Raw genomic sequence first — 16503 nt, forward strand, 5'->3', positions numbered from 1 at the left:
AGCACAGGCTCCGGATGTGCAGGCTCAGCGGCAATAGCTCACAAGCCTAGCCGCTCCGCGGCCTGTGGGATCTTCCCGGACCGGGGCACGAACCTGTGTCCCCTGCATCGGCAGGCGGACTCTCAACCACTGCGCCACCAGGGAAGCCCTAAGCATTGCTCTTTTCAGTTGCACGCACATACTCTCAGCTACACCACTCTAAAAAACAGATGACAATTATGTCTCATTCCTTAAGACTCCATTTATTAAATTCGTGATATTTTCTAATATATGGGCTGTGATGTATCTTTTGCACCATTAATAAAATAGATTTTCCTCTCAAGAACCACTTGAACTCTGAATAGTATTTGGCATTTAAAGGAATCTTAATGGTTAAGAATATGTTTAAGTCTGGGTTTGAATCTTGGTTTCAGTTTGGAATAATAACAACCTCCTCGTGCCTGAGTATCTGTAAAATGAGGTACAGTTGAAATGGAGATTATATAATAACTAGAAAGCACTAAGCTTTCTAGTTCTACTCATTTTGTCTCTATTGGATTCTCAAGTGGCAAATAGTCCCTCCTCTGTACTCTACACATCCTTATATTGGATTTATCATATTGTTTGCCTCTTCTACCAGATTTTTCTTCAAAAACACTGTCAACGCCTCCCCCCTGCTTTTTAAAATTCATAACTCCAAATCAAGTGCCTAACATAGTAAACTAGACAGTCTGAAACTAGTGTCCTTAGAAGTTATCTGGGATGATTATTAAAATACAAATTCCTAAATTCCATCCCCAAACTTCTATTGTAGTAGGTCAGTGAACCACATTTTGAGGAACACTGGAATAGATCTTCAATGTTTGAATCAAATTATGCATAAGGTATTAATATAAGGTAATAAAGGTAGGTATCAATAATATTTATGCATTTTTCCAAGATACTTCCAAACAGTTTTAATTTTATACTTTGACTTGTAATCATGTAACTTATGATTTCTAACCATGAGGAAACCTCTAAAACCATTTCAGAAACAACTATTTATAGTTATCTGAACTACAATGTGATAATTAGAGAGTATTTATGAAAAACCCTGTGTACCTGATAGGTTGCTATATAAGTGAAAAACACTTGCACTTCCTATAGTTAGACTCATTACTGAGTAAAATTAGCTGATATTCTCAAAATGAGATTTTTATTAGAAAAGGTAAGTTTGTACTAAAATTTTGCACATTAGTCAAGTTCCATCATCCACTGCAAAATAAACTTTCATACCCATTCAGACCAAAGTCAAGAACATTCCTTCTCCCCTTCAATTTTCTAACTACACACTATTTTCATAGTATTAACACCAGCTAGAATTCACATTATATAGGGTGCTAAGAATTCTTGAGGCTCATGCTTCAAGCTTTTGATTTACCAGGGGGAAAAGTTAACATTTAGATTTATCCTGATATCTGAGATGTAAAGAACTTTACAAACAACTCTAAAGGAACATAAAGTAGATAAAGGGACACCATGTTATAGTTTAATGGGCCATTTGATTACCTTATCATTTTCACTGAAAACTGGCCATGGCAGCTGACCAATGGTATAGGGTACCTGCCTCCTGAATGGAACTGTGGAACACAGAGTGGCACTTAGGACATATACTGCAAGGCAAATGGCTAGACTAAAAGTTTACATACTCAGGAAATGAGACAAAAACATCCACACTTCGGGTGGAAATTGTTCGCAGGATTCTGAATAGAAATTTGACAAATTCAAAAATGACATATACCGATTCATTACAGCCTACCATTTTAGGCAAAGTCCTTTGGTATTACTGGGATCAGATGCTCTTAGGATATCATGGAGAAATTCTGTTGTTTTATTTGGAGTTAATTCTTTATGGCTGTACAAAAAAAAGGTTACGCCACACAAAGCACTAACAAAAAGCTCTTTCTAATGATGTGTCTCTCCCATGCAGTATAGTGCTTACGGTTACTGGGAAATATTGACAGGTTTAGCATTCATTATTTCAATTATTTTTGGGCAAACCTAAATTGATAGTATTACACGAAGTAATTTATAACTTTGAAATGTGAGTAAACTGAGATGGGGGAATGAAATGATGAGTGGGCCTAGCTGACCACTTAGCATTTGAATCTCAACACAGCTTCTATGAATGTAATAAACTCTCATTAAGTGATAAAACTTTGCTTCCTGTGAAAAATGGATCTAAAAAAAAGCCAACTACTAGTACTAGTAATGAAAGACATCCAAGTAAGTGATGGTTCTTAATTATAAATGAAAGTTATATATAAACTGTAGAATGTAGTACCTAAGAACTATGATGTGAATAAACCAATTATATCTTCTTCACACTGGGTAAACTACCCAAGCTGAAGATTTCCTAGTAGGACAAAATTGAAAAATTGACTACTAACATCTAATAGAATAAATAAAAGTTACTTTTAGCATCTGAACTAAGAGCACATGTGTGTGTAAACACACACAGGACAAATTTTTCAGCATTCTTTGAACAATACGATGATTATCCTACCACTAGTAAAAAAACAGTTGACTTATTTTCAAGTATGTTTCCCAGGGACTAGCAATAGGTTCTCTCAAATTAAGAGTAAAGACACCAGGCCATAAAGTGTCAACTCTTAGCACCAGAGAGACTTAAAACATCAAAAAAGGTGAATGACATTACAAATTAGAGAATCTGCCAATCTACTTCTGTGGAATTGTATTATTTTTCTCAAATGGAAACAAATCCAGGTTTATGCCAAATATATTGAAAAAGCTAATCTCTTTTTAAATTTTTTAAGAATTGCAATTTACAATCCTATATAAAATAAAATTGCTGGTTTATAATAAAATGCTCTAAGTTTCAGAGATATGAAAGAACAAAAATGAACTGAAAACAGTTCATATAAATTGAGGTCCCAGAAATGAAAATTAAAAGTAGTCTCTTAGAGAAAGGAATGGTGAAACTCAGTGTATTTTAGTGAGTATTTTCACTAACATACCCCAAAACTGTTTCGTGGACAGCCACTTTTGACTGCGAATTCTAAACTGCCACTTGATACATTTAATCAACGTTAAATCAAGTCTGAGGCAAGACACTGAATGGACAATACTCGAATAGAGAGATAATAACTTCCTTCCTCGATAAACAATCTCTAGCCGTCATTCAGAAGTTGAATTATTTGATAGCTTGGGAAGCAGTGTTCATTGAGTTTTCCTTCCTGACCCGAAGAGACTCACTACTGATGGACAATAATTCTCGAAGTTCCTTATTTTCAAGCTGGAAAAAAAAAGTATATGTTCATTTCAGGTATTTTGACTGTCAAATTGCATCAGAACACATTGTTTTGGGCCTGAAACAGAAAGCATATTATTTTAATTTTAAAAGTTTTAAGGAAACAAAAGAACTGAGAATTTCCTAAAATTCTACTTATTTATTCATTTAAAAAACATTTACTGAGTAATTTCCACATGCCACGTGTTAGGACTACACAGAAAAAAACAAGGTCCCTCTCCACTTGAGGAATTCACTGCTTGTCAAACTTTTTATGGTTCCCACAAGTTTTAGTATTGTTTCTTCTATCTTTCAAATTCCTAATAATAATTTCACTCTGCTCAATCTTCTCTCCTAGACGTCCTACGGTTTTGGAGAAAGGAAGGAAAGGGGGAAAAGAATCACTGGGCACACAGCCAGGTATCACACGTATGTCTTACATCTATTATCTCACACAATAGGTAGGGTAAGTACCATTGCCTACATCCATGTTCTCTTTGAGATGAGGACACTGGCCCACAAAAGTCCAAAAACTTGTCCAAACTTAGACAACTTAGATGTGGTATTGCTGGGGTCTCAATCCAATGCCCCTGTTTTTTCCACTTAAAATATTAAGTAAAATTTGTCCCACATTTCTTTAGGCTGTTTCCATAAGTGAGATAAATTAGGGACGGTGTAGACAAGATCATTCTATCATTTTACCTAACTCCTAGCTCCTAATGGGGACCTTGCCACTTCCTTTGATTTCCAGGTAGGGCAGTTTGCACTCTTCATCCTTATTCTCTCTGCAGGAAATTCTGGGAAGCCACAGCATTTTCAGGTTTCACTGAGAGTTAGAGCCCATGGTCATTAAACCTTGTACCATATAAAGTGCTTCCCTCAATACTCTGTATCTCTCTCCTAGCATTTATATACCATTTCATACCAAAATACTACTAGTCTTATTCCTTTCGTTAGACTCTGAGCAGGGACCCTGTCTTTTTCTCTCTAGTATTTCTCAAAGGGCCCATGACAGCATCTTGTAATAAGGAACATTCAAATCATCTATTGCAAGGGTTCCCCAACCCCCGGGCCTCTGATGGCTTCTGGTCCACGGCCTGTTAGGAACCGGGCCGCACAGCAGGAGGTGAGTGGCGGGTGAGCAAGCGAAGCTTCATCTGCCACTCCCTATCGCTCACATTACTGCCTGAACCATCCCCCCATCCCCACCCCCAGTCTGTGGAAAAATTGTCTTCTACGAAACTAGTCCCTGGTGCCAAAAAAGTTGGGGACTGCTGATCTATTGTAATGCTTTTCCTTAACAATTTTATGGGCACACTAACACCCCAGGCCTTTCTTTGTAAATTACTCCCATTTTTAATCAAAATATTACAGAATATAGCTTTTAAAAAAAATCAAGACTATCCAATAAAAATTAATTTAAAAAAAATCAAGACTATAAGACTTATAAAGTAGACTGCAGTCCCTTGACTTTGTTTCCCAAAGGCAACCACTTTTAATATTTTTATCTATTTCTTTTGGTATTTACTTCCATAATTCTACATAATATGCCCGGTACTGCTATTTCCTGATCATCAAGTTTAGACATTGCCTATTTGAGTTCTTTTTATGGCAGATGAGGCACCTTAGCTCCCATGTAATCTGTCCCTTCCACTCTCTCTACCCTCTCAATATGATATCTCAATTTCTAGCTAATATACAGTTGGCATTTTCATTGTTTGCTGCTGATTACATTTCCTTTCTTGAAAAGGGTATGGAAGATATATTTTAATTTTAAATCAGACCACAAAGGAAACATCAGTACATAACAGTGATAATACAGTGATGGCATATCTTCCAGAGTCTGAAATCTCCATAAAATATTGTGAACCTAAATTATCAACAATCTTACCTCTAATTGTGCTAGTTTTTCCTGAATCTTACAAAACTGATCATCATCCATTTGAACTGCTTTCCTCATCACTTCTCCCATTTCACAGATTCTGTCGATCTGACTCTCAATTTCCTGTGAGGATATTAAGAATAAAAAGGTGAAAAAGTCATCTTTTTTACAGATAGGAAGTTCATGAAAACATGTGCATTATGATGTTAAAAGTTCATTTAATCTGTGGTACAGAGGTTACAAAGGAGTTTCACTACAATCTAAGTCCTCAGAGGTAAAGCCATAATAAAGTTATCTTGTGATATTCACAGATAATTTGTTTTCAAAAGATCAGTTCTAGTCTAACCACCCATTGAATACTGGACACTATCTCTAAATGGCTGTTTAACTTAAATTTGAATACTTTTATTGGCAGGAAGCGTACCATATTCCAAAGTATCTTATTCTATCATTGGACATATCTCTTAGCAAGTTTTTCATAAATGCTAAACTCTGTCTCCTTCAAGGATCAAGTTTTCTCCTCTGGACCACAGATTATTATCTTGTCCAGATGTAAGCCATTCACATATTTAAAATATCCCTGTGCCCTATGACTTTAGTTAACTGAAGTCATTAAAATGCTCCAAGTGGGATCTAAGATGAAACTTATCTTCCATAAATTCCACTGCAGTAAATAGTGAGGTGTCAATCTATTAATCTAGGATTAAATGATACAGTACCTGTGAATGTACAGTGGCAACTCTGAAGCACTCTACAAACTTAAGAACAATTACTCAGTCTCCCAAATTAAATCATAAGCAACCAAAGTATAGAAACTATGCCATGTCTTTTTTTTTTTAAACCATACTTCTCTCTCCTAACAACACAGTATGATGCTATGTAGTTCAGTTTAATAAAAGTTTACTGACCCCCTGCTACGTGCCAAGTACTATGTTAGGGATAAAAGATGAATTCATGCTCCTTACAACCAAGGAGCTTACAGACCAGTGAAATGTACAATAATAACTACCCAAGTATTTACTGAGCACCTTCAACACTAACTGGCATTGTTTGGTGGAAGAGCTAACTAAGCATTCATTAACATCTTGAAAAGAGATCTTGGTGAAGGGGGGAGGAACTTTAGTCTTACTCAAATAAAAGGCCCTGAGCAGCCCTTTACCCCCTTCTTTCTATTCATATCTTTACAAAGCTATAGTAAAACCTACAGCAAATGTGATAAACATGAAAGGAAAACAAGCTTACTTTTCTTCAAAAGCAAACACACAATCTAAAACAATTTCAAGATTTCAATTCATTTAGAAGTTTCTTACTGCAGAGTGAGACTGGTGAGCTTTCAGGACTGGTTCAGCATCCACTGCTTTTTTAGCAACCATTAATTGTAACATCTGTTTCCGGTATTTGCTCATGATGAGTTCCAAAGCATCCTGGTGTTCCTCCAAGGAAACCCATAGCTCTATCAAAAAAATAAAATAACTTGGCAGTGATGTCTGAGAGATACGTCCTAAAGCCAAACTCAAACAGTTGGAATTTTATGACACTTCATGTAACATTATGAATCCAAAGTTGTAAATTAGTGTTTAAGTCCACAGAACTCAACAGTTATGGTCTATGTGAAAAATATCTTTCTAGGCAGTGGCAGCATAATCTGGTAGAAACAACACGGGATGTGGCCTCAGAAGACATGAGTTTAAGTTTACTTCTGTGAGTCACTAGATTACGACTCTTAAGCAAATCATTTAACCTCTCTGAGCCTATTTCTTATCTGCCTTGTAATAATAAAAACCTTGCTTGTCTACCTCAAAATGAAGATGTGAGAATGCAATGGCATGATACACGTGAAAGCCCTCTGTAAACTGATATACAAATAACTATTCATACTACTATCATTAATAATGTATTCATCAAGCCCAAGAATATACACCCGAGGATACGATTTACCTCTTCCACCTTGCACAAGGAACATAAAAAAACCTTCAATCTTAGCTTTAATGTTTATTTCAATTAATATTTAAACATTAAATTTTAAGTCCTTGAGGATATTCTCTTGTTATGCAAGCCTCCATGTTAGGACACCTAATAAGCCATGCAATAATTCAACTCTACTAAGCACCTCTTTGATAAGCTGCCTTTAAATAAAAAATCAGTAAGACCTTGAAAAGGGTAATGTAACAAACTTTACTGATACTGGGCGAGCACAGGCTAACTTTCCTGTTAAAAGTACTGACTTGGGAGGTGAGAATTCTACCACTGAACCACCAATGCCCCTCTCTGACTTGGAAATATATACAGAATGTGCGCTTTTGTGAACAGTTTGTCAGTTTTGCAAGAACTTATGAAATATTACTGGATATGAAAAAATCATAACTACACAAAAAGGCCTGACCAACCTCTGTTTTCCTGCTGCAAGTCTCTAATCTGTGTATTCTCTTGGGACAGCAGAATGTGAGGTTTGTATTTGGACATGTCCTTTATATCGGATGCATCCTCTTGATACTGGACAAACAGAGACAGACTAATCGCGCATTAAAGAGAACAGCCGCAGATGCAACTTAATAGGCAGGAGGCAGAGCTCCAGGGCAGCATCCTCAGCCCCGACCCCGCAGAACGTTCTCACCACCGCCCTCTTGGACCAGGACAAAATTCCAGGCCGAGTGCCCACTCTACCTCACCCTCCACCCCTCAAGTGCCCGGAACCCGAGGGCACGGACCCCTACCCTCTGCCTGACCTGGTCCGGAAGCGCTGTCCCCGCCTCCCGCATAGCGGCCACCCGCCGGTGCAGCGCCGCTGATTGATCCACTAGCGACTCGGCGGCTGCATCGTGCTCCCGCAGCCTCTCCAGTAGAGTCTTAGCGTCTGTCAGAATCTTCTCGATGGTGCAGCTCATAGCGGCCCCAGGACGACAGTCGCAGAACCGCTCACCTGCGCGAAGAGTTCAGATCTCCCTGAGCCGGTCTCAGCTTTACAGACGTCACTTCCGGGTACGTTTAAAAGGCGCCTCGGTGGTAGCCGCGATATGCGCTTGCGCAGTGGCAGCCTAGGCGGCCGGTGACCCGCTTCAACCGGCGGCTTTCCTGGAGTCTCGCCCAGGGCACAGCCCTGGAAGCCTGCCCTTGCCCCGCCCTTGGTTTCCTGTTTCCACAGCCTGGTGGTCGAGTAGTGTTAAAGCTGGGCTAGTCCGAGTTTCTCCTTTCCCTACTGGTTTTGATTGATGTGGATTGTTATTGTAACCGTTTTTTTTAAAAAAAATTTTTTTTAATATTGGTAAAATACGCATAAAATGTATCATCTTAACCATTCAATAGTAGTAAGTACTTCAGGTTGTTGTGCAGTCATCGCTACCATTCATCTCCAAAACTCTTTTCATCTTGCAAAACTGAAACTCTGCACCCATTAGACTTTCCCTATTCTGCCTTCCTCCCAGCCCTAGGCAGCCACCATTCTACCTTCTGTCTCTATGAATTTGACTACTTTAGTTACCCCATACAAGTGGAATCATATAATGTGATGGCTTCTTTCACTTGGCATAATGTCCTCAAGTTTCACACAACGTTCTGTTCATCCATTCATCTACTGATGGACCCTTGGGTTGCTTCCACCTTTAGGCTGATGTGAATAATGCTGTTATGAACACATGTATAAATATCTGTTTGAATCCCTCTTTTCAATTTTTTCGAGTGTATACCCAGAAGTGGAATTGCTGGGGCATGTGGTAATTCTATTTTAAAATTTTTGAGGAATGACCATACTGTTTTCCACAGTGGCTGTGCCATTTTACATTTTCACCAACAGTGCACAAGGGTCCCAATTTCTTCACATCCTTGTAGACACTTGCTATTTTCTGGTTGTTTTTTTAATAGCCATCTTAATACGTGTGAGATGGAGTCATTATTTTCTGCTTACCTTTTTTTTTTCTGTTTTAATTCAATTATTAATTGAAAATAAATTTAACCAGAACAGCAATGACTTGTGCTGTTATATTGGTTTATGAGTTTGCCTTGTCAAGCTTGTGTGTCAAACTTTGTTATTTTTCATTAATTACTTTAATACTGTAAATACTTTTGGAAAGTCTTGTTTCAGGCAGTGTTTAGTGTCTGGGAATACAGCAGAGAATGACACAGGTCTTGGCCCTTAGGGAGTTTATATTCTTTTTTTTTAAAACATCTTTATTGGAGTATAATTGCTTTACAATGGAGGGTTAGTTTTTGCTGTATAACAAAGTGAATAGGGAGTTTACATTCTAATGGGAGAAAGAGTTCATACTCTTATAAGTAATTGAAGGTAATGATATGATTAGGAACATGGTGAAAGGGGCAAGAGTGTCACAGCAGTAGTGAGAGGTCAGAGAAGGGGGTGCAGGAAGAGAATTGGGCTTTTTACCTTTGTATTCCCAGCAGATTCTGGAAGAAAATCTGCCTACCACACCTCCTATAGATAATACTGCTGGCCCACCTATCCCACAATTGCAGAGTTTGCAAACAATGTTTTAACATATTCTTTTACTAAAACCACAATTCCAAGCAATTAGTGCTCTCCTCCACTTTCCCACACGATTTGAACCACAGTCCCACAGAACATTTACATTATGCAAAGGAGAGGTGCTAAGTATACACAACAGGCAGTGGCCCATAGGAGAGACAATCTAGTGGAATTCTCTAATTCTCTTTTTGTTACACTCATGCAATCTGTTCCTACTGAAATCTGGAAGACGACATTTTAGGTCCATTAGAAAGCCACAAAAGTATGTAATCAACTCTATTGAATTCTACTTCTTATTATGCTATCCTGTGGAATTTTTTTCCGATTACCATTCTATGCTGTGCCTCAGGAGGCCTAGATCCTGTCCTCCCCCCTTTTTCCTAACCTGGGAAGCCAACGTTTACATTAGAAGGTATACTAGTTCTATGGTACCATAACCGTCTCTAACACCTGGTCTACGGAAAGGATTGTATCCAGAATTGCTATCAGTATTGACAGCAATACTGATGTTAAGTGCTTACTCTGTGTCTGTCACTGTTCTAAGGACTTTATAGTAAAGTTATTTAATCCTCACAGTTACCATATAGGTTAGATTTCCTGCAAACAATGTCTTATGCATCAGAGAGCTTTAGTATTATCTATCTAGCTCAAACTTTTCTTTCCAGATATTGACCACTTTCCCTAAGTCAGCTTTTGATTACACAGGTCCATAATTCCTTATTCAAAACCTTGGGACATGATGTGTTCTGAGATTCAGAAAATGTAATACTTTAGAAAGGTAATAAGATCCATATACTGTATATTATATATACTCCTGGCAGGGTCTGAATGAATTATGTGCATCTTTTGCACATATATTGCATTTTTAATAAAACTGACTGCCCACAGTTAATAGTATTCTTCATATTTCCAGTCTTAGGCTGCTCTGTGACAGAATATAATTACTATTTTTCTTTAGGAGTGTGCATGTTTTTGGTATAAATATTTGCTTATAATAGCTTGGGAGGATAGTCCACAAGAGGAGCATGAAGGTCTGAAATTCTTTTCACTATAACCTGGAGGAAAGTGTGTGAAAAGGAACTGGACTGGATCATACATGGCAGCGTCAAAATAGGATAGTGAACCACACATGGGCCTAGTTAAGGCTGAGTGAGTCAGACTTTGGAAACTGCATTGTCAACTATTATGGATTGGCTTCCTGGAGCCAGGGTCCATATCATACTTTGCATGGTGGGAAATAGGAGATCTTTCCTGAATTCAGTGCTTGTTCCCACTATCAGTCAACCTTGAGGAGAAAATGTGGCCCCTACCTAGAGGCCAGCCTTTTCTCTGGCTGGGTCTGAGAAAGAGAGTGAAAGCCCATGGCTTGGAAAGGAAAAGATAATGCTAAAGTGACTCCTGATTTTGGGAGGAGAGCTGCCATTCTACAACACCATGACCAACTGGAAGATAAGGAGGGAGCTCACTGGTAGAGGACCCTCAGGGATAAAGTATTGCCAGTAGATTCTAGGGCAATGATAATTAAAATTTTGTTTTAAATGATCATCTTTTGCCATGTTGTAGTCCCTTTTATATTTGAGCCAGCAGTTAAATTTATAAATACTAAAGCCTCAGGTTAGCTGTACTTAGGGATTTTAGGTAGGTGCTTAAGTCTACACTTGGGGCAAAGCTTTAGGGAGATAATCCTGGTAGGATGTTGAAATGATTTTGAGATAGTATGAAGAGATCTTGTGAGAAACACAGGGCAGTAGACTGAAGTAAGAGATGGCAAGAAACAATAATATATTTGTGGAACATGTAAGCATTTCCCAAGGAATCTTAGAAATACTTAGGGAGTAGACAGAACTCCCTGAGGTCACATAGGATGGGGGCTTAGGCTATGTTAGCTGGACACTAAAGATAAAGGTGATCACCTCAATTCTTGCGAACTTGGGGAGAATTTGAAGGTTATACTTGTAACCCAAGGAACCTTGACTAAAGCTTACCAGGATATGTTAGGACCTTTTTAGAGGGCAGAAATCTGGGGCAATCCTGGCTTTGTCAGCCTTCACAGGGTAGGTCTGACTGTGGGGAGTGAGAAGCTTCACCTAATGCTACACCTTTAAGTCAGTCTGGCATACGTGATAATGTTAGCTGGAGACAGTCTGGTGCTGTTTGTGTCTGAGTATTAAACCTTGTTTCCTCTCCAACCCTATTTCTATCTGACTCTGATTCTTGGCTTCACTTCTTGTTTACAGTTCTGCTCCTACTCATTGGACTGTCATCAGTATTTGGTCTTCCCTGTTGGACTCTTGGCCCTTCCTTAAGGATTTGGATTAGAGCCACCTTAGTTTTTCAGGCCTCAAAAATCAAGCTTTGTTTTGGGGTGATGAGAGTGCTCTAAAATTAAATTGTGGTGATGGTTGCAGTACTCTGTGAATATACTAAAAACCATTGAAATGTACACTGTAAATACATGAATTTTATGGCATATGAATAAATAAATATGTGAATAAAGCTGTTGACAATCAAGTTCTGGATCACTGGCTAATCACAATAAAAATAATAGTAACTTATATTTCTAGAACATTCACTATGTGCAGTGAAATGATCTTAAGGCTTTATTCATAATTCTCACAACAACCTTATGAGGTAGGTATTATCATTACCCCTACTTTAACAGAGAAGGAACATGTAATTTTCTCTAGGTCATACTGCTTATGTGTTCCAGAGCCAAGGTAAGAGTTGGGAGTCTGACTTCAAAATCAGTACTCTTTACCACTACACTGTAGTGTGGTGTTAGGGCAGGGTGGGAGTTAAGTATGTTCGTTTTTCTCATTAAAGAAGGAGGTAAAATCAGGTGCTGAGAATGGTAGTAGGGGTGGTTATTAAATGGTGCAAGGGTTTGGAATAAAGTAATTACTGAAGTGAATCAGAGGGTATATCATTTATTTCTTGCTGCATAAAAAACTACCCCAGAACTTAGTGGCTTAAAACAATAATCATTTATTTTGTTCATGAGTCTTCTGGGTAGTCCTTCTGGTCTGGGTCAGGCTTGGCTGATTCTGGTTTGTGATTGGTTGGTTGGCAGGAGGCTAGCTGGTCCTGGATATGTTCACTCACATGTCTGGTGGTAGGCCAGCTGTCAGCTGGAGTGATTGGTCATGTGTCTCATCCTTTAGTAGGCTAGCCATGGCTTGTTCATGTGGTTATGGGATAACAAGATCATTACAAGCCCAAATGTGCAAGTTTTTTTTTCACCTCTGCTTATTCATGTATACTACAGTGTCTCACTGGTCAAAGCAAATCATGTGGCCAGCCCACATTCAAGGGATGGAGAAACAGACTCTACTTCTTTCTGGAAGGGAAAGAATGTGTGTCATTTTTGCAATCTATCATAGGAGATTTGCGATCTCTCATAGAAGGAGAGGTACCAATGTATAAAGATAAATGAGTGGTGTTAGGGGTCTGACTAAAATTAGAAATTATACTTTTGTGGTGGCACAGTCTCCATGATTTTACAATTTTCTGTGTCGTGGTTCAACTTCTTAGAGACAAATTGTGGTACTAGCAGTGGAAGAGAGTGAGGTCTTTGGGAATCCGTAATAAGGCCCGGCTGAAGAAGGCAGTGGGCATGGGGGATGGTACTTGGTGGATGGACTGATATGCAACTGAGGGGGCAGTGGTGCTTGATAGAGGCAGAACCATGCAGTAGAGAGAACATAGTAGAGATTACTGCTTTTAGTGGGATAGGAGGGGCAAAACAACATGGATTCCAGATAGTCTTTGACTGGTCCTGTCTGTTATCATATGTAATACATTCTTTAGGACACCCATAAATATGAATGAATTTTGCTAGAAGACAGGTGTCTTAAAAGAGCAAGTGGAGCAAAGCTGGTGATACATTAGGTTTTTAAATTTCATACACAATATAAACCACAATTCCCAAGAAGATAGTGGCTTTAATTTTTGATATATTGGAAAGTTGGATTAAGTAGGCATGCTTGCTTTATTTTTCTTTTCTTTTTTTCTACTTGTGAGTGGTATGTGTATGTGTGGGGAGTACTGGCAGGTTCTAACTTTAGCTTTGTTACTCCCAAATGGGGTAGTAGTGATTATGTAGTTGACTTCCTCCACTGGACTGATGCCAAAGTTTCAGCTTTTCCACTTATAAGTTTGTATATGCTTTTAATAAATGCTGAATTTCTAAACAATGTGATATCATTAGACATCTTCCTTTCCCTTTAAAAAGTGTTATAGGAATTCTTTGGTGAATTTGATTTAATGGAACATCTTTGTTAGAAAGTAAGTAGCAACAAAACCCAAATATATCCACCAAAAAGCACAAAAATATCTTTGTAATAATAGTCACAACAATAATAAACATTTATTGAGCACATTTTATGTTTTAAGCATGTAATAAACATTTACAGTTATTAGAACATTTACTCTTCACAACATCCCAGAGTTCTGAGGGTAGAATAGTGGAGAGAAAAAAAAAAGCCTGAGAGAGAGACAGAGAGAGAGAGAAATGAAAGAGTACTCTAGAGATGTGGACATGACTGGGACTAGGGTGAGGCAAGAGAGAAGTCCAGACCACAGACTTCAAGGAGGTACTTATTCTTAGGTTTTTGCTTGAGCCTGAGAGTGAAGGCCTCCTTAAATTTTGTTCCTGGGCACCTCTCTTGCCTTACCCTAGTCCCAGGCCTGGATCTGCAAAGTGTCATCCTAAATTCTTCAGCCAAGTACTGATTAGCACAAGAATATTAGGAAAATGCCCGTGGCTGGGGAAAGAACCACCTAAAAGACTAGATAGAGGGAACCATGCTCAAAATTCCTGGATCAGAGGTAAAGGGCAGTTTATTACTATCTGCAATAACAGTAGCCAGAGCATCAGGAATTTCATGTTGGTTCCCCTATCTTCACTTCCCACAAAATGATGTAAAGGGGGAAGGATGACACCTGCACATGTAGTGGGTTGATATAGGAGAAACTGGGGCTTAGGGAACATGTATCTTTTACAAAGGGTAGTAAGAATGCCTCCCTTTTGGTCTGGAGGGAGACACTATCTTATCCTTAAAGATTGTTTTCTAGTCAAACACCTTTGAAAAGATACTATGAATAAAGGGGAAAAGTACATTAGTTGCAAGATGTGCATGTTAGAGACCCTTGGAGAATTGACTCTCAACAACTACCTCCTAGGCTTATTCCTATACCTTTATAGGAGTTGTAAACTCAAAGCCCAAGAGGGGCCATACAGGAATAGTAAATGAGTTAACTGGGCTAAGTGCTAATAATAGGGACTGGAAGGCTCTGTGGTGAAGAATTCGAGAGGTATGCCTCCCCCACAACCCTACCTAAATCATTCAGATTAAAAAAATTTTTAAATAGAGTGCTTGCCAAATAAAACTATGGTCACTGCTCACACTCACTTAAAGATGAACACAATTCTTTCCTTATACATTTCTGTTAGTATATTCTCTACAAGAATTTTGAAAAAAATATCAACCTACTTACCGTTTTTAAGTTGTTTGTGATTTTGTATTTATTTTACATCTTTATTGGAGTATAATTGCTTTACAATGGTGTGTTAGTTTCTGCTTCATAACAAAGTGAATCAGTTATACATATACATATGTTCCCATATCTCCTCCCTCTGAGTCTCCCTTCCTATCCACCCCTCCGGGTGGTCACAAAACACCAAGCTGATCTCCCTGTGCTATGCGGCTGCTTCCCACTAATTATCTACCTTACCTTTGGCAGTGTATATATGTCCATGCCCCTCTCTGGCTTTGTCACAGCTTACCCTTCCCCCTCCCCATATCCTCAAGTCCATTCTCTAGTAGGTCTGTGTCTTTATTCCTGTCTTACCCCTAGGTTCTTCATGACATTTTTTTTTCTTAAATTCCATATATATGTGTTAGCATACAGTATTTGTCTTTCTCTTTCTGACTTACTTCACTCTGTATGACAGACTCTAGGTCTATCCACCTCATTAGAAATAGCTCAATTTCGTTTCTTTTTATGGCTGAGTAATATTCCATTGTATATATGGGCCACATCTTCTTTATCCATTCATCCGTATATGGGCACTTAGGTTGTTTCCACCTCCTGGCTATTGAAAATAGAGCTGCAATGAACATTTTGGTACATGACTCTTTTTCAGTTATGGCTTTCTCAGGGTATATGCCCAGTAGTGGGATTGCTGGGTCATATGGTCATTCTATTTGTAGTTTTTTAAGGAACCTCCATACTGTTCTCCATAGTGGCTGTACCAATTCACATTCCCACCAGCAGTGCAAGAGTGTTCCCTTTTCTCTACAACCTCTCCAGCATTTATTGTTTCGAGATTTTTTCATGATGGCCATTCTGACTGGTGTGAGATGATATCTCATTGTAGTTTTGATTTGCATTTCTCTAATGATTAATGAAGTTGACCATTCTTTCATGTGTTTGTTGGCAGTCTGTATATCTTCTTTGGAGAAATGTCTATTTAGGTCTTCTGCCCATTTTTGGATTGGGTTGTTTGGTTTTTCAATATTGAGCTGCATGAGCTGCTTATAAATTTTGGAGATTAATCCTTTGTCAGTTGCTTCATTTGCAAATATTTTCTCCCATTCTGAGGGTGTCTTTTTGTCTTGTTTATGGTTTCCTTTGCTGTGCAAAAGCTTTGAAGTTTCATTAGGTCCCATTTGTTTATTTTTGTTTTTATTTCCATTTCTCTGGGAGGTGGGTCAGAAAGGATCTTGCTGTGATTTATGTCATAGAGTGTTCTGCCTATGCTTTCCTCTAAGAGTTTGATAGTTGCTGGCCTTACATTTAGGTCTTTAATCCATTTTGAGCTTATTTTTGTGTATGGTGTTAGGGAGTGATCTAATCTCATACTTTTACATGTAG

At 38.4% G+C, this 16503-nt stretch overlaps 1 protein-coding gene across 2 annotated transcripts; it reads right to left on the bottom strand.

Moving 5' to 3' along the window:
- Positions 1–2412: 2412 nt before the first annotated feature.
- On the bottom strand, positions 2413–8127 carry SIKE1 (suppressor of IKBKE 1). 2 transcript variants are annotated; one of them, XM_065888576.1, is made up of 5 exons: positions 7877–8127; positions 7538–7643; positions 6461–6603; positions 5160–5273; positions 2413–3274 (listed from the first exon to the last, which is right to left on the bottom strand). In XM_065888576.1, exons 1-5 carry the CDS (start codon positions 8033–8035, stop codon positions 3173–3175), a joined length of 624 nt encoding a protein of 207 aa, XP_065744648.1. In that variant the 5' UTR covers positions 8036–8127; the 3' UTR covers positions 2413–3172. The 2 variants fall into 2 exon arrangements, with proteins under 2 accessions (XP_065744648.1, XP_065744637.1); XM_065888565.1 differs by having other exon boundaries at positions 3173–3274; positions 7865–8035.
- Positions 8128–16503: the final 8376 nt, after the last annotated feature.

Source organism: Phocoena phocoena, chromosome 1 (genome assembly GCF_963924675.1).
Source record: "Phocoena phocoena chromosome 1, mPhoPho1.1, whole genome shotgun sequence".
NCBI lineage: Eukaryota > Metazoa > Chordata > Mammalia > Artiodactyla > Phocoenidae > Phocoena > Phocoena phocoena.